The sequence below is a fragment of the Chanodichthys erythropterus genome, chromosome 4 (genome assembly GCF_024489055.1).
Source record: "Chanodichthys erythropterus isolate Z2021 chromosome 4, ASM2448905v1, whole genome shotgun sequence".
Classification (NCBI taxonomy): Eukaryota; Metazoa; Chordata; class Actinopteri; order Cypriniformes; family Xenocyprididae; genus Chanodichthys; species Chanodichthys erythropterus.
Genome location: NC_090224.1, coordinates 3,060,504 through 3,082,500, shown reverse-complemented (window position 1 = coordinate 3,082,500; position 21,997 = coordinate 3,060,504). Strand labels below are relative to the sequence as shown.

Below are 21,997 nucleotides of genomic sequence, written 5' to 3'. Positions count from 1 at the left end.
TAAGTTTAATTAATACCCTTGTTAATGAATATGTTGTCCATTGATGTCTTGTCATTGATGATATCAATGTTAAAAACATGTTCAATTAAATGTAAAAACAAATATTTTTGAAGTTAAAGCTCAGATCTCAAAGAGGCTGTTCAAATTTGCACATGATGAAGTTATTAATTTACCTTTAAATGTATTTGTGTTCATATAGTTCATGTAAATGTGTCATTGTGAAAGATTTTCATTGAAATGTAATGATTTTAATACATTTTAAATATTATAATATATTGATTTTAATCAGATTACTCTTATATTGACTGGTATGTGTTTTGAAATTATATTGACCCCCCCCCCCCCCCCCCTCCACACACACACACACACACACAAAAATATTACAAGTGTGTACTTTTATGAAATAAAAAAAAGCACAAAAGCCAAGTTATACTTTTTGACTAGAAAACTAAACTAAAATGAAAACATGGAACAGATTATCATTCATTCCTTGATTCATATGCAAATGTTTTGGGATAAAAAAGATCTGAAGCGCCACAAGCTTCTGCTAAACAACCGAAAATGTGGAAAATCGTATTCAATCACTTTAATATCTAGCATCTGTGCCGATTAAACTGAATCCTTGATTTGAACTATATATAGAGTAGCAGCAGTGCCAGCAGCTATTTTTCCAAAACAACTTGTCTAAATTCAGTATAAACCTTTCCAAGCATAACATTATTAGATTTTATAGAGAAAATTATGTTCATGCTATTCTAGATGTACAAGCCTTTGAGCCTGTGGGATGAATGTGAACTATTGATAAATTTGAGACATACTGTGCAAGCAAAATGCAAGCATGTACAATAAAAACATCTTGAAAAAGTGAGAAGAATCTCAAGAGGAGATCAAGCATTCAAAATATACTCCTTTGGCCGTGAGGGTGGAAAGACACGTTCAGCACTTGCACACTATCTAGTGGACTTTGTTTTCAAGCGCTCAAGTCACATGCACTGTTGCATGTGCATTGTCCACGTAGATACAAAAATTGACCTGCACGTGGACAGTGATTTACTTACTTTTAAAGATTTACTTATAAAAATGTTTAGTAATTCTAGATCTAACGAGCCATAACTGATGAAAATAACCGCCATTTTTACTCTTACGGTCAAATATTGCATTGCAGATATCAATGACATCTTTAAGTTGTCATATCTGGAAAAATGAAAATTGTATAAGTGGGATAATCCACAGCTATAGCTGCTTCATGTCGGGTGATTCTTTGTCTCCACGTTGTGCATTAAAATTAAAGCCGTGGTTTATCCCTTACTTACGGAAGAGGATTAGGGCCAAGCAATAATAAAAAAAATAAAACCATCTTGAGATTAAAGTTGTTAAATTTCGAGAAAAAAGTAGAGATAAAATGTTGAGAATAAAGTAATTAAATTACGAGAAAAAAAGTCATTAAATTACGAGAATAAACTTGTTAAATTACGAGAAAAAACTTGTTAAATTTCGAGAAAAAAGTAGAGATAAAATGTTGAGAATAAAGTCATTAAATTACGAGAAAAAAAGTCATTAAATTACGAGAATAAACTTGTTAAATTTCGAGAAAAAAGTCGAGATAAAATGTTGAGAATAAAGTCATTAAATTACGAGAAAAAGGTCATTAAATTACGAGAATAAAGTCGAGATAAAATGTTGAGAATAAAGTCATTAAATTACGAGAAAAAAGTCGTTAAATTACGAGAATAAACTTGTTAAATTACAAGAAAAAAATCTTTAAATTTCGAGAAAAAAGTCGAGATAAAATGTTGAGAATAAACTAATTAAATTATGAGTTTATTCTCAACATTTTATCTTGACTTTCTTCTCGAAATTTAACGAGTTTTTTCTCGCAATTTAACGAGTTTATTCTCAACATTTTATCTCGACTTTTTATTTGAAATTTAATGAGTTTTTTCTCTAAATTTAACAACTTTAATCTCGAGATGGTTTTATTTTTTATTACTGCTTGGCCCTAATCCTCGTCCGTACTTACTTGATTCTTAGTTTGGCCATATTTTAATGCTTGGTTTGTTTTAAATCATTTTAAGTCATCTTGAAGCCCTATTGAAAATTTGCCAAAGCCCCCTAATTGAGAACCACTGCACAAAGCCTGTGTTTACACCTGTGGCCTGTTGCACAAAGCTAGTTTCAGTTTCTACCCAGGTAAGTTCAAGATTAGTTTGAGTAAACTCTGGTTTTTCGGGCTTATGAAGGGTGGATTGGTTTTTAGCGGGTTTCATTGCTATGGTAACTTACGCTACATGGCTAACCTTCTCCGGAGCAGGTTTATTCTGAGTTAGAGATCGCAAACCCAAACTGGACCAATCAGCTGTGAGTAAAGTGACACGTATCTGATGCAATAAAGCCACTCCCCCTGTTTACCATCTCTCGCTCCAAATAAAGCAGTTTATAGTGAAAACATTTTAGAGACAAAATTGCTCATCTTTTGCTGCTAATTATTTAATATATTTATATTATATGAATTATGTATAATTCATATAATAGTATATTCATAAAACTATTATATTGCTTGACAATTCATATTTAACTTTGCCTTTAAATTGATATAAATATAATACATGCATCGATATATAAAGCTTTTAAACATAAGAAGCTTATGTGTATTCATTTGAGCTCTTTGTGAATCTAATATAAATTATTATATTATAAATTATTAGGCATATTTATTTGATTCACATGCATTGATATAGTCAGATATATACTTTCAGCTGTCTTCTCAAACTTTCACTGCAGCAGTGTTTATTCCTGTCTTGTAAATGCATTTAATTTCATGATATTTTTCTTAACAATCTAATGTTCAGAAGAGAAGTGAATTGTGCGGCTCTCGCAAGAAGTGAATCAAATGGACGCTCTGCATGTTTGTGTGATTGGCTCAATGGAATGGATTCCAGAAGAGAATACAATGCTGAATAAAGTCGTATTTTTTGTTATTTTTGGACCAAAATGTATTTTCGATGCTTCAAAAAATTCTAACTAACCCACTGATGTCACATGGACTACTTTGATGATGTTTTTATTACCTTTCTGGACATGGACAGTATACCATACATACATTTTCATTGGAGGGACAGAAAGCTCTCGGACTAAATCTAAAATATCTTAAACTGTGTTACGAAGATGAACGGAGGTCTTACGGGTTTGAAACGACATGAGGGTGAGTCATTAATGACATCATTTTCATTTTTGGGTGAACTAACCCTTTAAGATCTGAACCATATCTGTTTCAGGTTGAGTCATTGTGGAGTAACACTGCATTGGAGTGTCAATGTTAATGTGTCACCAACTCACCTGTCAATCAACCACTGTGCTAAAAAAATTAGGTCTGAAACATTGATGGTTACACACAGCTTAGAAAAACAAAACAAAAATACTTTGAAGACACACACCTTTGAGGCACGCACATGTTAAGATCAGTCACATGATTAGCTTCTTTCTTTCACTTCCTTACTTCCATCTTTACAACTTTACTCCTTGTTCTTTTCTTCTTCCCTTCCTTGTGTCATCCTTTAGTTCTTTCTTTCTTTCTTTATTTTTCTTTCTTTCTTTCTTTCTTTCTTTCTTTCTTTCTTTCTTTCTTTCTTTCTTTCTTTCTTTCTTTCTTTCTTTCTTTCTTTCTTTCTTTCTTTCTTTCTTTCTTTCTTTCTTTCTTTCTTTCTTTCTTTCTTTCTCTCTCTCAGTCTTTTGTTTCCTTCTGTCTTTCAAAAATCAGAGACCCTGTCCTTGAAATCCAAATGCAAATAGTCACAGGTGACATGTATGATTTAAAATCTGTCTCGGCACAAACTAGCAGAGGGACTCTTTAGTTTTACTTGAGAGGGAAAGTGATGAGGTTTGTACCTGTGGTCCAAGAAAAGGAATTTCCACTCTAAACTGTGTCTGGAGGTGAATTCCTCATTGGGCTCCTCCACAGTACACATTTCCTGTCGAAACAGAGATTATAAACGACTATTCGAACGTATGAGCATGTCTAGCAGACAAAAAAAAAAACAAGAACAGAAACCAAGTGACCTACTTCTCACAGTTTCTCAGTGTTTTGTATGTTGGTCATTTATCAGTGTCTTCAAAAACAAAGCTAATTCTTGCACAAACATGTACAGTGTCTATCAACACACCCACACACACACATTCATCCTTTGTCATGATGAACATATACACAGCAGATCTCATGGAGGTTTTCACTGTCTGTCAGGCAAATGTTAGAAGTCACAGGACCAATGAGAAGGTGCCAAGTCGGCTTTGGCTCAACCTACCTTGATAAACTGAGGTTTGGCTAACCTCACGGTTGCTATGAAACACACTCTGTCTTCAAAAGCCGGCCTCAGCGATCGCTGGATCACTCCCTCAAAGCCATTACGTGTTGAGTTAGGCACTAAAGACAAAAAGACAAGCAAATCTTTATAAATGGAAGTTTTTTTTTAGAGAGAAGAAACGATGAACAATGAACAATAAGCTTATTTTCTTTAGCCTACCACTAGGGGGCAGCACCTGCGAGGAAATTTCTTAAACTCTTTGTATTTAAAACAGCAAGCTCCTGCAATATTCATTTTAACAGATAGTTTCTGTTTTTTATGAAAATGTCAGTTAAATTTAGTCAATATTTCATTGTTATATTCATTTTCATCTATCCATATATCCATCTATCCATCTATCTATCAAAATGAAATAATTTATATATATATATACTATATATATATATACTATATATATATATATATATATATATATATATATATATACTATATATATATATATATATATATACTATATATATATATATATATATATATATAAATAAATGAATATGACATAAATGTCATTCATTTTCATCTCTCTCTCTCTCTCTCTCATATATATATATATATATATATATATTGGACTTATTAAGTCCTATTGGACTTAATAGTCAGGGCCCTGACTATTAACCCAACTAAAAAAAAAAATTCTAACGTTTCAAAAAAGACCTAGATGTCAGGGAAAGAAACACAATTTCCCCCTTGGTATGAAAATAATTGATCATGCCACAAGCTACACATACCTCGGGCTGAAAATAAGTGCAACTGGAAAGCTAAATTTGGCCGTGAATGAACTGAAAGAGAAAGCAAGAAGGGCCTTCTATGCCATCAAAAAATCAATCCAAATTGAAATACCAATTAGAATCTGGCTCAAAATCAGTCATAGAACCAATTGTACTATATGCCAGTGAAGTCTGGGGTCCTCTCCTGAACCACGAATTTAACAAAACCCCAACAGATGCCCTGCATGCCGAGTTCTGTAAGAGTATCCTGAGAGTACAGAGGAACACACCGAACAACACATGCAGGGCAGAATTAGGCCAATACCCTCTATTAATCCACATTGAGAAACGAGCCATCAAATTTTGCAAGTGACCCCAACTCTTATCATTCTAAAGCCCTTAAAAACCATGAAATGAACATTGAAAAAAGCCCCCTAATTCAGATGGTCCTGAGGCTGCAAAAACAAACTAACGCAACTAACAACAGCCAGCCTCAGGACACTGGCACCCTCATCCACAGAATTCGGCCCAACCAAATTACAAAAGCATAAAAGACAATTACCTGACCTATTGGACTGAAACAACAGAAAAACAAAGTAAACTTGAATGTTATTTGGCCCTAAATAGAGACTACACCACAGCAGAATATCTGAGTACAGTGAAACACTGTAAATTAAGAAGAACAATGCTGAGGTACAGACTGAGCAATCACACGCTGACTGTAGAGACGGGCAGATACAGACAGAACTGGCTGCCCAGAGAGAGAGACGCATCTGCCCGTACTGTGAGCTGGGAGAAGTGGAGACAGAGCAACACTTCCACACCAGTTGCCCTAACTATGAGTAAATCAGAAAGACATTTTATCCAAAATCTGAAATACTTTGCCCTAACTTCATAAAAGTAAACAATAAAACACAAATTCAACATTTATTAGGTGAAAAAATAGATTGTATCCTACTAGCAGCAAGATACATTGATACCTGTCACAAAAAGAGGGAGGAGTCGACTAATCAGTAATGTGCTCACACACACACACACACACACACCACAGATTTCTAAATTGTTCATAGAATTCTAAATATTGATTGATTAATCGTTCTGCTTTTTTATGTTTCTATATGTACATGTATGCTTTGGCAATACTTTGTAACAATTGTCATGCCAATAAAGCACTTTGAATTGAATTGAATTGAATTGAATTGAATTGAATTGAGAGAGAGAGAGAGAGAGAGAGAGAGAGAGAGAGAGAGAGAGAGAGAGAGAGAGAGATGAAAATGAATGACATTTATGTCATATTCCCCATTTTTCAAAATGCTTGATGGTTAGGTTTAGGGGTAGGGGTAGTGTAGGGGGTTAGAAAATACGGTTTGTACAGTATAAAAATCATTACGCTTATGGAATGTCCCCACAATTTACAAAAACGAACGTCTGTGTGTGTGTGCTTATATTTTTGGGGGCAGTATGATTTTTTTAAAGAAATGTTTAAGAAATTAATACTTTAAGAAATACTTTTTTTTTTCAGCAAGACATGATGTTACGAAAAATAATGTTAATTTCAACAAAATTAAAATAAAAAGTCTCTTCAAAAATATTTATCAGCAAAACCAATTTCTGAAGGAAAAAAAAACATTTGCAAAAACGAAAATGTGTCAAACTGACACTGAACTTTTTCCATGATTTATTTATTTTTTTAAACATTTATTACCTCAAGGATTAATAACATTTATTAGTATTTGTTAACATAAAAATTGTCATTATGAAAAAGGGAACTCCTGAAATAATAGCATATAATTAGTATCCTTAAGCAAGACCAATTTTTTTTAAATTTTAATTAAAATGGTTAAGTGTCATTGTGGTGATTTGTTTTTGTCTTTATCTTTATTGTTGCTGAAAAAACAAAACAAAAAACATTTTCAATAAACATTTTTATCATTAATTTAATCAACAAAGCTGCTTTCTGTATTTATAAAGCACATCTCAAAGGTGATAAATGATTTAAAATGTTTAAATATACCCCTCCCCCCCATCAACTATAATTAAGTCACACGTAGTAGATCGATTCCCCTGGAGAAAAAAGAAAAAAAAAACATTGCTCTAGTTTGATCATCCCGACCAATCTTGGCTCCACCAATGGTGTGAGTTTGAGGCAAGGCTATCTGTTTTCAAAGGGGAAAAAACTAACTTCATTATTTTTGTAATTATGTTTACTGACACCAGTCATATTACACACTTCACCTCTAGCCACAAACAGTCAACTTTCCATCCTAAAATCTGGGTCAGAAGCCTGCTTCTCTGGCACACTGGCTTTTCACAACACTTCCTATTGAAATAATGATCCTTGCTCCATCTACTTTCATAAGAAGCACAAGCAATCAAGCACTTGGCAGGGTAATTCAATAAATGGATCCATATGAAAGACTCGGCTGATGCCGCGGGTGCTCGTTCTGACACTCACCAGTGTTGAGGGACTTAAAGTTTCCGATGAACTTGACATACTCATAAACGGGCGGCTCTTTTGGGTCGATCGTGCCCCGGAGCATGTGGCAACAGAACTCTAACTGGTTCTTTGCTGCAGGGAAGCAAACAAAACAAAACAAAAACAAGAAAACAGCATTAATGAGCTCTAGTCAAGTGATCTGTGCTCACAAAAATGAGACAATGACACACAAAGACAGAGAGAGACTAGAGAAACAGAATGAGAATAAAAACTTTTGGTCATGAGGAGATGTACATGTACGAGAGCGATTCTTACTTTTTAGGTAGTCTGGGGTGAGGGTCTCTCCTTCCAGCATGTGTGTGGACAAGGCTTTATACACCTCCGAATGCTCACCCCGTGGAAGGAAATTCAACAGATTTTGATCCACAAGATCAGACTGAAAACACAACAGATTTTGTCAGTATCTCTCATACTTACACAGTAAAGCTGCAGTCACGCAGACAATGTTTAAATAGCTGGAGGCTGCAGTTATTTTTTTTCTAGTAAGCATGCTGTATCAACCATTGTATTCGTAACTGTATAAGGTGACGGACAATTGAACATCCATTGGTGGTCGCCGCATTGTGCCACTGCTCAGTTGCATGTGTTTGTCGCTTAGCGGTCATTATCACTCAATCACACATATTGAAAATAAATTATGTTTGGTTGCTTTGCTGCTGCAAATTGTTGTCAGTATGAATGTCCCTTAAGGATTGGTCAGGATTGTCAACTGTCCACCAAACTACTACTAGTGCTAAGGTTGTTAAATTAAAATTTTTAAATCTAAATTTTTGTCTCATTTTCATTTTAATATTTTTAGTCACCAATGATTTAAAAGGAATATATTGAGAGACTTCTTAAACTGTAAATATGGATGTAACCGTCAATGCTATCTCTCTGAAAAGTTACAGAATTAATCAAAAATTTAGGTTAAGAAAAAAAAAGTTATCAAAAATGACAGTATAGACATTTATAGCTTAAAAAATATATACATTTCAAATAAATGCTGCTTTTTTGAACTTTCTGCTCATCAAAGAATCCTCAAAAAATGTATGTTTCCACAAATATATTAAGCAGCACAACTGTTTTCAACCTTGAGTCGCAAATCAGCATATTAGACTGATTTCTGAAGGATCACGTGACACTGAAAACTGGAGTAATGACTGAAAATTCAGCTTTGTCATCACAGTAATAAATAATATTTTAAAATATATATGAAAATGGAAATCATTTTCACGATATGGCTGCTTTTACAGTATTTTTGATCAAATAAATGTAAAAAGTATGTTCATACTCACAGGTAGATGTTCTAATAAAGACGTAACACTTTCTGAGACGTAGATTATGTTGCCGTCCGTCATGATGGCCAGAAAGAAGCCATCAAGTGCCTAAATGAATAAAGCAATGAAGAATATCAATAATTCTGTCATTTTAGTGTTTACTGAATGAATACACATGAGTGGGGGGGCTTTAGGCAAGTGTGTGTGTATGAGAGAGAAAGTCCTCACCTCCAGCATCAGCTGTGTGAACTCCTCATTGCTAAGGAATGGCGGCTTCCAGTCCTGACGGATTTCACTTGACTCGGACTGCGCAGCAATTTCTGATGGTAAGACAATACAAACAACAAGGGTTCGGTTTCAAATACAGGAAGATGAACTCAAACATAAGCTTTATTTCATCAGGGTAATAAACTAAATGTCTGATTAATTATAAAATGCTACCATTCAAAAGTTTGGAAACATTACTATTTTTAATGTTTCTCTAAAGTCTCTTCTGCTCGTCAAGCCTGCATTTATTTGATCAAAAATACAGAAAAAAACAGCAATGTTGTAAAATATTATTACAATTTAAAATAATGGTTTTCAGTGTCACATGATCCTTCGGAAATCATTCTAATATGCTGATTTATTACAAATGTTTTTTCAGGATTCTTTGATGAATAAAAAGTTAAAAAAGAGCAGCATTTATTTAAATTAAATCTTTTGTTGAATTAAATCTTTTAAATTAAATACTTTTTTTTAGCACAGATGTGTTAAATTGATAAAAAGTGATTGAAGTAAAGATTTATATTGTTAGAAAATATTTCTATTTTGAATAAATGCTGTTGTCTTTGACTATTTATTCATCAATGAATCCTGAAAAAAGTATCATAGTTTCCAAAATATATTAAGCAACACAACTGTTTTGAGTTTTGATAATAACTGAGTTTCAAATCATCATATTAGAATGATTTCTGAAGGATTATGTCACACAAAAGACTGGAGCAATGGCTGATGAAAACTCAGCTTTGCATTACAGAAATTATTATTATTTTTTTAAGTATATTAAAATAGAAAACCATTATTTAAAAAATTGCAATAATATTTCACAATATTACTGTTTTTTCTGTATTTTTGATCAAATAAATGCAGGCTTGATGAGCATAAGAGACTTTGTTAAAAAAAAAACATTAAAAATAGTAATGTTTCCAAACTTTTTAATGTGAGTTTATTCTGTTATACACTAAAAGAACATAATAATTATGTACTTAGCAATATTATAACCCTAAAACAGGGTTTTGAAAATGTATTTGTTATTTTAAATGTAGTTTTTTTTGCATTTTAGTCAGTTTGATACACGCTCTGAACCACTGATTCGAAACAAAAGATCCGTAAAGCTTCGAAGCTTCATGAAGCAGAGTTTTGAAATCACCCATGACTAGATATTGTTAAATAAAGTCGTTTTGGTGCACAAAAAGTATTCTCATTCCTTCATAACAATAAGGTTGAACCACTGTAGTCACATGAACTGTTTTAACTATGTCTTTAGTAGCTTTCTGGACATCTGAAAGTGTTAATTATCTTGCTGTCAATGTAGGCCTCACTGAGCCATTGGATTTCATCAAAAATATTTTAATTTGCGATTAAACGAAGGTCTTATGGGTGTGGAACGACATGAGGGTGAGTAATTGATGACAGAATTTTCATTTAAGGGTGCATAACATTTTCATTTTTATCTTATTAATCTTATCCATTTTATTTTTTAATATATATTATTATGTTATTTTTATTATTATTTATTATTTATTTTATTTCAGCATTGCACCAAACTGTTCAATCTCTGTGCATGACAACACACACACAACTTTCAAAAACTATCATCCATAAAAATGATACCAAAAGCAATCCGTCCATTTGAGGAAGATAGTGGCAACTAAAATATTTTAGAGGACTAATTTCTTTGGTGGTGTCTGTTTAGACTTTTGCTTTGATTGCTGCACTAATACTTGAATTTTTTGTATCCAGTCTATAAATACGTCTATATCAGAAATACCTACTCTTATATGTTGAGTGAGAAAAGCAAACTGTGGTGAAGGTTTAACATGTTTTACATGTCATCAGATGGCTCCTTCCTGTCTAAGTGGGCGGTTCTTGGCCAGAATGCATCGATAGTAAACAGTCTGGCTTGTAAGATCAACTTAAGTCAACTAAACAATTACAGAGAAAAAGTTGGATGTTAAAAATGTTGGATACATTATTGATTGAAAATATGAAAATAGTTTTATGTATTTTTTTTCCTTTTCAGTAGATGAAAATATTAAGTTGAGTTTCATTTTCAAAATGGTCAAAAACATGACAAATTGCAATCTAAAAATATCTGGGGCCGTATTCACAAAACATTTTATCTTACCACTAAGAGTTCTCCTAAATAGCAGTAAAAGTTTTTAGCTAAGAGTTTTCTCTTAAAACCTATTCACAAAGCTGTTGAGACCAACTTTTACCAAGGAATAGACTGAAGTCTTAAGCTAAGAGTAAGGGCGAGGTTGACCTCGTTGCCATGGAGTATACAGACATGTTATTGGCTGATGGGGGAGGAGTCGGAGATTTAATCATAGAAATATTGTAGAATGAGGTGTCATGTTTCCATATTAAAATAAAGGTTTAAAATACAAATGTTGCCCTATTCAAATAAATATTTTTTAATAAAAATGTTGCCACATTCAAATAAAGGTTTTAAAATGTAGGCTAAGTGTCACTAATTAAACTAGTATATACAGTGAATTGTGGACCGCCTCTTGGATGTCTTCATCTCAAGAGAATGCAGAATTCAAGCGACAAATTATGTTTTATAAATAATTTATATTTATTTATTTATGAAAGTGTGGGCTCATGAAAACCATTGCCACAGGTAATCATACAATATTTATTTATTTGTTAAAGTTTTTTTTTTTTTTAAAGTTTGTTAAAGTTTTTCTCATCATAGATTCAAATCTATAAATCAAAATGTATTGCAATTATGAAGAAAAGGTTCAGCACCTAAGGCTTTATCGCTATTGCCTCAATGGTGTACAGTGTCTTTGGGTGGATTAGGATTGTTTGTGATTTGGTCTTAGTGACTTAGAAGTCCTCTTGACTAATCCTAACGTTTCACAGACTTAGGAACTAGCTTTAGTGCTAAAATGCTTTGTGAAATACTCTTAGAGCAAAAATTTAGGACACTTCCATTATTTTTAAGAGTTTCTCCTAAATCAGCAAGTTAGGAGCTACTTTTAGCCTTAAGATGTTTTGTGAATACGGCCCCTGGTTACTAATAATTGGTATGGCGCTACAGTAACCTTTGTGCTTGCGCAGGAAGTCGATGCTCTTCTGTAGGATGGTTGACTTGTCCATCTTGCGGGTGTTGCCCGGCAACATGGTGCCCAGTTCCTTGATGAGCACATTGAACTGGTCTCGCCTCTTCTTCTCCGACTTGTTCCTAGATACTCTGTAGGTGGAAAATTCCACAGTGGAAATCAACCGTTAACTTTAAGATAACATAATTTCATTGGTATTTCAGATGTTTTCAAAGTCACAGTTGAGCTCTAAACCACACGTCATCTAACTATCTATTAATTATCTTAAATTGTACAATTTACTCCTATAAAAGTGATAATTGGACACTATCTAATCTGAGAAAAATCTTGCAATGCTGAGAGAAACCATTTCACGGTTCTGTGAATGTATACAGAAGATGAGGGTGAATATGTGCACTCAGGTTTAAACTGTCATAACTAGGTCACACTAGTTTCTATTCCTGGTGCAAAACCACTTTAGATATACAACCATGAAAAAGGACTTGTCTACACAAACCTCTAGTGTAATGAATCATGCGTGAGATAATGGAATGAGAGGTTGGTTCATAATATGAGTTTGTCTTGGGTAAAAGAAATTCCCATTAAGCAATCATAATCATAATGTTTTATATGTCTAATCACCTTTTTGCTTTGTCCTTCTCATCTTCTTCCATCAACCCATCAAAGATACTGCTGTCATCCCTGAAAAGAGACCAATAGTAAAAGCAGTTAGACCAACTTGACCAATGTGAGCTCTACCTAGATGTATGCCCAGCCAATCAAAGCTTCATTCCTCACCGCTCCCATATAACATCTTTGTGTGAGAAACAGACTGAAATTGAAATCATCAGCTGCATTTCCACTGAAATTACCCGGAACAATTTGTCCCAGGAACATTTTCCCCCCCAGATCTGTTGCTGTCTGCGTTTCCATTGCCGTCTAACGTACCGTGAAGATTAGTCCGGTGACATAGGACTGCACATGACTTCCCAGTTCCCGCTGGATTTTGTCCTCCACATATGAGCTTAACACTACAACAGCCAGGGGTCGTTGTTTACCTAAAACCGCCAGCGGGTAAAATTTACCCATGCACATGATTTACTGTTTTGATATGGCTAAAAAAACATATGTCACTGTATTACACTGTATTATATAAAAAAATGTCATTAATCACATATTAAGATAACCCATGTTATTTAAATGACTAAAAAACCCTAAATAAACAATAAAGAGCAATAATATTTCACTGCACTGCACAGTATGTAACATTATGATGCAACAACAAATTCAAGTGCACAGTTTCACCTAATTAATTATTAATTTGTTTAGTTATAATTTATAATTTGAATAAGAGAACAACATTAATAAACTTAGGGTAATTAATAAAAAATTGTTTTATTCATTACATCATAGATCAGAAATATTTTTTCAGGAAACGGGCAGACTTGAATAGCCCTAAATAGTAACAGCAAACAATACATGATAAAAATGGCAAAACAAAAATAATTATAATTAAATTAAATAATTAATCCAGAGTTTGAACATTGTAGACTAAAACATATTAATTTGAACGTGCGTTGTGTGACTGTTTACAGTAAGCCTACACGTTGCTCAAACACAGCGTGAAAATAAAGGAATTATATAGTGGTAAATTTGACTTGCTGGCGGTTTTAGGTATAAATGCCCCATTTTTTAAATCTGGTTTTATCTAAACAATTTTTAACAATAAGGCATTGTAAATAACACAATTTTAGTAAGAGTCAATGACTGGGAGACTTGGGTATTTTACTGAAAATCTGTTATGTACATCTGAAAAACACACCCCGTGGCGGTTCTAGTGTTAAGCCTAAACCTTGTCATCAGTCCATCGGTTGTAATTTTTAAGCTCCGCAACAGACTTTTAAAAATGGTGGTCGAAATAAAATGCTGCATGGAGTCAACCAATCAAAATGCTGCATGAACTCAACCAATCAGCATGTTCAGTGCCCAAGTTCCACCCCTGAAAGTTCCTAAACTTTGAAAAGGTACTACCTCGTGAGCAGGGACTTTCTGAGGGGGAAATTTTTACCCAGAGTAGGGCTGGGCGATATATCGCATGCGATTGTCACGCGCATTTCGTCAGTAAAGCCGGTTCCCTGATTACCGCTAAATCGCCATCACCTGCTTTCAAATGGAGCGGCATTTAATAGACAGAGCCGTAGTTCACTGACAAGCCATGCAATATCGCGTTCATATCACAGCTGAATCGCCTTCGATAATGAACGCGATATTGTGTGGCTTATCAGTGATCTACGGCTCTGTCTATTAAATGCCGCTCCATTTGAAAGCAGGTGATGGCGATTTAGCGGTAATCAGGGAAGCGGCTTTACTGACGAAATGCGCGTGACAATCGCATGCGATATATCGCCCAGCCCTAACCCAGAGGTTCATTTAGGCCCTGGTTCCTGCGGTCGAAACACACCGAGTACCACCCCAAAGTCCCTAGTTCCTGGGGAAAGTTCCAGCACTGGAAATGTAGATATTCATTGTTCAATGTTCACCCAAAAATGAATATTCTGTCATCATTTACTCATGTTTTTCTAAACCAATATGACCAAAACTTTCATGCTTTAAAACATTGTAAAACTAATCCATATGAATTAAGGGGTTTAATTAAAGTCTTTTGAGTGGAAACGATCATTTATATGATGAACAAATTTAATTTAAATTTTATTCACATATAAACACTGATCAGTGTTAATTCATACAGCACATTAGATATGGTATTTGAAAGCTCAAACATGCTTGGATTTCTTTTACAATATTTTATGAACTTTTTGATGTTTTGGTGGAATGGCCTTTCAATGGAGGAACAGAAATTTTTAATTTTATTAAAAATATCTTAATTTGTGTTTCCAAGATCAACAAAAGTCTTATGCATTTGGGATGACATAAAGGTGAGTAAATGATAACAGAAATTTCATTTTTGGGTGAACTATCCCTTTAACTGCTAGAACTGAATCATTGAGTCAGAACAAAGAAATTTGTGAATGAATCATTCAGAATGGTTTTGTGAACTGCACAGATTCATTGAAAAAAATCCAATTTAAAAGAACAATTAATTCCCTGAATCAAATATTGTTGATGCTTGAATCGCTATTTTGTCATCATTTCTGTCCCCATTCATTGCAACTGCATGGAAAAGAGTGTGTTGAACAATCTTCAACATCTTTTGTGTTTTGTTTTGTTTTTGGAACGACACATTTGGAACAACATGAGGTTGAGTAAATGAGTGAGGAAGTTAATGAGAAAATATAAAATGACTAAACCAAGAAAATGCCCAAGCCATTTCTTTTAAGGCCCCACATTATTTCATCATAATCAGGTCAGGCAATAAATCATTGATTAAACAGGCAGTAGGTCAGCAGTGGAGGTGGCAGTGAGAGGCGGATATAAAGATCTTTATGGGCTGTGTGTGTGTGTGTGTGTGTGTGTGTGTGTGTGTGTGTGTGTGTGTCAGTGTACTGTATATTTAGATACCCAGTGTTCTCTGACTCAGCTGCTTTGTGAGCACAAGACAGAAAGCGAGACCAGCTGGTCATGGCAGAGGATCTGAGAACAGTTTGTAATGGTCATGTAATGGTTCTGATTTCATGACTGATGTCATAGCAGTTTCTCAGATCCAAAGAAAGTAGTATGGGTTTAGGAAGACATGAGGTTGAGTGAGTAAATGACAGTTTCTGTATGATCTTTTTAAGGTCACCTCAACATGACATGACAGCCACTCTGTCTTTTTTAGCCTTGAGATAACCGGTCTTTTTCACAGGGTGTTCAAATGTGTGTCTGTCTCTGGAACTGCAGAGATCACAATTCACTTTCATTTATTGTGTGTAGGTAGAGTGGTGCATGTACACAAGTGAATTAATGTTTTTCGTCAACCATATTTGCAAAGTTACGAAAAAAATGAGTGCAAACAACCGGCTAGCTAAATAAACCAATGTGCATTTTGCTCTGCCACTGGGTGTCCATTACCAACATTTTTACATAAACAATCCAAAGTTTACCCCAGTCCATTTGCATCAATCGTTGTGGGTGTGTGATTGTGTGTTTGAGTAAGAAAGCACCCACTGCTCTAATAATGCCACATTATATGGTCAATATTATTGCTGCATGTGAAACCTGCATTTTTAATTTAGAATACAGATGCAAAACACAGTTTTACAGGAAACGGAAAAAAAGTTGAAAAAAATAATGAAAATGTCTAACACTTATTAGCAAGTTTAAAAATACACTGACGTCAACTGATTTGGCTGCCAAACAAAAAGATATTTATATCTGCTCTGTGAATACAAAGCCATCTGCTCAAAATGGTGGCCGCATAAAATACGAAGCGGTATGATTGGCTAAGAAAATTTAAACAGGACAAATAATAAGAGTCAAAAAATAGCCAAATAATTTCAGTTTACACTGTGAACAAACTAAACAAGTGTAAAAAAAAAAAGCCCATAAAATAGCTTGACGAGTAAAATTTCCTACTTAAGAAAATAAATCAGAAGTTTAGTGTCAGTAAGATTTTGAAATGTTTTTGAAAGAATTATCTTATGGTCATTAAAGCTGCATTTATTTTATAAAAAAAATATTTAGTAAATAACTGTTTTATATTTAAACATAATTTAAAATGTAATTAATTCCTATTATGGCAAATATGAATTTTCAGCATCATTACTCCAGTCTTCAGAGTCACATGCTCCTCCAGAAATTATTCTAATATGCTGATTTGCTGCTCAAGAAACATTTCTTATTAGTATCAATGTTGAAAACAGTTGCGTTTTCAGGATTATTTAATGTTGAAAGTTCAAAAGAACAGAATTTATCTAAAATGGTCATTTTTTGTAACATTATAAATGTCTTTATTGTTACTTTTGATCAATTTAATGTCCTTGCTGAATGAAAGTATCAATTTCTCTCTTAAAAAATGGCAAAGCTGTATTTTTAGCAGCCATTAAGTCTTCAGTGTCACATGATCCTTCAGAAATCTACTGATTTGCTGCTCAAGAAACATTTCTTATTAGTATCAATGTTGAAAACAGTTGCGTTTTCAGGATTATTTAATTTTGAAAGCTCAAAAGAACAGAATTTATCAAAAAATAGACATCTTTTGTAACATATAAATGACTTTATTGTCACTTTTGATCAATTTAATGTGTCTGCTGGATGAAAGTATTAATTCCTTAATAATAATAATAATAAAACTTACTGACCCCAAACTTTTGAACGTTATTGTACATCACAGATAGCTAGAAACCATAATTGGCTACTTTCTACTGCTAATCAGGACACGCCCATTTGTGCAAGATGAGTCATCAATATTTTTGTGCATTTGGTAGAAGAGAAAGACTGTATATGTTAAATGCAAATACTGTATATGCTGAAGTCAACTTTTAGGAGTATACTAAGATACAGATATCAGTTCATTCATTCATCCATCACAATGACCACACATAACATGCATTTAGTATGTTTTCCAGCCTTAGAGGCGTAATACCATCACATAATGTATGAATTGTTTTGAATGCTTCGGTTGCATTTTAAGCCACACACCCCACCTTCATCATTTGCTTCCAAATGCGTCACTGCATCTGCCACTACAGCCTCGTGCGTGACACACTGCCAGCATTAGAGATTGTGTATCGGATCATGACTGAATGACCCCATTCCACACCTGTCTTTAGGCTTAAAGTTGCTGCATCTAAAAGACCCTCCACAAAGTGACAGGACACACATTCACACACATTAAAGTGAGAGGAGAGCTGTAGTTGTTTCGAAGACACAAACAAGTCCATTAGTCACTGCACGCTCAGTGTGGCATTTTCTTTCTCACACGATATATCCGACTGCTTTACAAACGACTTGTTTTGAACAGGCGTCTCATTTAAGTATACTGAAACTGAGCTAATTTGAACAATTAGAAGCATAAAAAATGTTATGACCTACATTTATACTACAAAAACAATGCAGTGCTTGTGTATTAACATTTCACCGTTCTCTCTCCGACACACGCACATAGAGGATGTGGATGGCTGATCATTAACTTTAATAGTGTTTGTGTCGTGAGAGACAGAGTGACTGTTTTAGTCACTAGTCCGCAATCTTCCCGACTCCTGTAAAGCAAACACTCCAACAGTTGACCACAACAATGCAATAAAGATGTCAACTGATGCCAAAGATCTAGTTTCAAAGCACAGTACTGATCACAAAGCATACATGGAGGTGCAATGTGTTGGGAGTTTGTCAGGCGATCTGAATAATCATAACACCGTATCCGCCATTTTGTCTGCCAAACAAATGTCGGTGGACTTGAGCTTGAAAAAGTGTATCTGAAAACATACCTTCTGATGTTCATTCATGCCTATTTCATGTTATAACTATGAGATTAACAGATTATATGGCGCTTGAACTGAGGTGTTACAGTGATCTGTTACAACACATTAAAGGTGCCATTGAATGTAAAATTGAATTTACCTTGGCATAGTTGAATAACAAGAGTTCAATACATGGAAAAGACATACAGTGAGTCAAAACTCCATTGTTTCCTCCTTCTTATATAAATCTCATTTTTTTAAAATACCTCTGAAGAACAGGCGAATCTTAACATAATACCGACTTTTACGTAACATATATTTGCATATACCAGCCCATGTTCAAGGCATTACACAAGGGCAGCCAGTATTAACCTCTGGATCTGCGCACAGCTGAATCATCAGACTAGGTAAGCAAGCAAGGACAACAGCGAAAAATGGCAGATGGAGCAATAATAACTGACGTGATCCATGATAACATATTTTTAGTGATAATTTGTAAATTGTCTTTCTAAATGTTTCGTTAGCATGTTGCTAATGTACTGTTAAATGTGATTAAATTTACAATTGTTTCTTGTATTCAAGGAGACAAGAGCTGTCGCTATTTTCATTTTTTTTTAACACTTGCAGTCTGTATAATTCATAAACACAACTTCATTCTTTATAAATCTCTCCAACAGTGTAGCATTAGCCGTTAGCCACGAAGCATAGCCTCAAACTCATTCAGAATCAATGTAAACATCAAAATGAACACTGTACTTACGCGATTAGACATGCTGCATGACGAACACTTTGCAAAGATCCATTTTGAGGGTTATATTAGCTGTGTTTGTTTATGCTGTTTAAGGCAAGCGCGAGCTCCGTGGGCGGAGAGCATGAGAATTTAAAGGGGCCGCAGCATAAATCGGCTCATATGCCCCAAAATAGGCAGTTAAAAAAATGAATTAAAAAAAATCTATGGGGTATTTTGAGCTGAAACTTCACAGACACATTCAGGGGACACCTTAGACTTCTATTACATCTTGTAAAAAAAAAAAAAAAAAAAAAAAAAAAAAAAAAAACGTTCGATGGCACCTTTAAAAAGCAAGATGGTATTTATTATTTGAATTTATTTGAAAAAAAAAAAAAAAGGGTCAAAATTTGAAAGCTTAAACTTTGTTTCATACCAAAAGTAACCTGCTTTGTTTTGTCTGTCGGTGCATTGTCAGTGTCCTCTTTGTTCTGCAATGTATTTTTCACTGCGTGAAAACGTGTGGCGTGAGAGTAAATGTAAATTTTGCAAAGGGTTGGAAAAAGAAGAGTATATCTTATAGTGCTGCATGTTTACCAAAAAGGCATCAATTACTGGCATTGGCAAATATGAAGAGCCAATATTTGAGCTAGAAGCCAAAAGGAAAACATATTTCAGCAGTGTTGAACACATAAAATAGACTTCCTGATTGGCCATTGTTTTTCAAATAAGATCCAAATGGCAATGGCAATGTTCTTTTAGGATAAATTTAATAGAATGGTTCATCCAAAAATAAAAAAATCTGTCATCATTTGCACTACTGTTCATGAGTTTGGGGGCCAAACTAAAATAGAATTTTATATTCAACAAAAACAATCCTGAAAAATGCTTCATAGTTTCCACAAAAATATGAAGCAGCGCATCTGTTCAGAATTGATGATAATAAATGTTTTTTTTTTTTTTTTTTTTTTTATGAGCACAAAATCAGCATATGATTTCTGAAGGATCATGTGGCAATGAAATGTGGAGTAATGGCTGCTTTCCCATCACAGGAATAAATTAAGCAATGAAGTATGTAAGTAATGTACACATAATTATCACACATAAATATCCTACTTTATCTGTATTCACCCTAATAGTAACTTTTATTCAAGAGTTTTTAAAGCAGACCAGAACTGTTCAACACACATTTGACCTAGATTTGCTCAATTAAATGTTTATCAGTGGATATCAGATATGTGGACTTGACACTCCTGAGTTGAACTCAAGTCGCAACGTTGAAGTCTTATAGCTTGACCTGCCAAACATTACAATATTCAAAACTAACATTTGCCATTTTTGACAATCACAATTACTCATGAAGTTATAGACTGGGTTTCACCCAAGTTGCTGTCAGACGGTGTTTGGAAAGTGTCAAATATGTGTGTGGGAGAAAAATATAAGGTATGACAATTCAAAACATCATTAACTACATTAGACATCCCACAGAACAATGTCTGAACAAATTTGGTTGTAACAACAAGAAAAATTGTGTGATAACTTAATACTGGAATGTACAGCAAAGAGCCTGCTGGATGTCTAACAAGTAATGCTGGGACTAAGATTTAGTTAAATTTAATCTGACGTGTGGCTTTACTGATATTGTTTTACTTGCCCCACTTATGCACATATTTACATTTTAGCATATTTTAAACTTAAACCTGACATAAACTCTAACATAAGATGTGAGAACTTGAGAATTAACGACAGCTGAAAACCAGAGAACCGTGAGTAACAAACTGTGACGTGTCCCAAAGTCATAGAGGTTCAAATGTGTAGATATTAACAAAGGCAGTCATGATAGATGTCACTGCGCGGTGAAGTCTAAATGTTACCGTTTGCACTTCAAGGGCTTGGTAGTTTCACTTTGGCTTAACTGTACAGCAGGTAAGACCAGTCCCACTTCAGTCTCACTTCAGGAAGGGCGAATATGAATACGTAACAGCCTACCACATTATAAAAAGTTAATTAAAAACTCTTTTTGAAAAAAAATCTTTAACAAAAACCTTTCGCACATGACCTGTTCAATTAAAATTTAAACAAGAAGTACTATTACAGTATGAAAATGAAAGATTTCCCATAATTAAAAAAAAGTATTAACGAGTTCCATTGGGGTACGTTTTTATATTATACAGTGAATAATGTTAACTGCTACATATTAAATAGCAACTTTTTAATATCCAATATATATTAATATTTAATATCCAATATATTGGACATCTAGATTTTAAAACGCATTCAATTTGATCTATAAAAATGTTTATTTTCACCAGAGTTACAAAATAAAAAGCAAACAGCACATTTATTGTGTTAATTATCTGGCAACAGATAAAATATTAGCTAAATAATAATATGTGTATAATACATTTGTAATTTCTACATTATGATAAACTAAATAAACTACTAAATAAATACTTAATATAATAAATATGTAATATGTAAGTATTTCCTTAAGCAGCTTATACAACATTATTAATACATATTTTATCATAATACATGCAATGCATGTAATATAGACGTTAGTATAAAATGCAACTCGGTGTGCTGAACATCAAATATTCATAATTGATCAATTACAAGAATAAAAAAAATATTTTAGATAAAAAAATGGGAAAAGAAAAGCATGCACTTCTCATTCCATGTAAGAGGTGTGGACTTTTTTCCTTTTTTTTCACTCAAAATCAATCAACACAAACCGTGAGCAAAATTTGTAAAGTTAAAATGCCTGTAAAATGCATTTGAAATCTAGTGTTCTGTCTAG

The 21,997-nt window shown here is 33.8% G+C and overlaps 1 protein-coding gene across 4 annotated transcripts in view; it reads right to left on the bottom strand.

Annotated features, from left to right (window-relative positions):
- clocka (clock circadian regulator a) overlaps positions 1-21,997 on the bottom strand; it is an 81,998-nt gene that overhangs the window by 14,976 nt on the left and 45,025 nt on the right. For all 4 annotated transcript variants that reach the window (XM_067383659.1, XM_067383662.1, XM_067383663.1 and 1 more), the window contains exons 6-13: positions 12,772-12,831; positions 12,133-12,281; positions 9,047-9,138; positions 8,837-8,926; positions 7,815-7,935; positions 7,518-7,631; positions 4,299-4,417; positions 3,886-3,968 (exon numbers count right to left, since the gene is read on the bottom strand). In XM_067383659.1, coding sequence (XP_067239760.1) covers positions 3,886-3,968; positions 4,299-4,417; positions 7,518-7,631; positions 7,815-7,935; positions 8,837-8,926; positions 9,047-9,138; positions 12,133-12,281; positions 12,772-12,831 — 828 coding nt within the window. The remainder of the gene's footprint in view (positions 1-3,885; positions 3,969-4,298; positions 4,418-7,517; positions 7,632-7,814; positions 7,936-8,836; positions 8,927-9,046; positions 9,139-12,132; positions 12,282-12,771; positions 12,832-21,997) is intronic.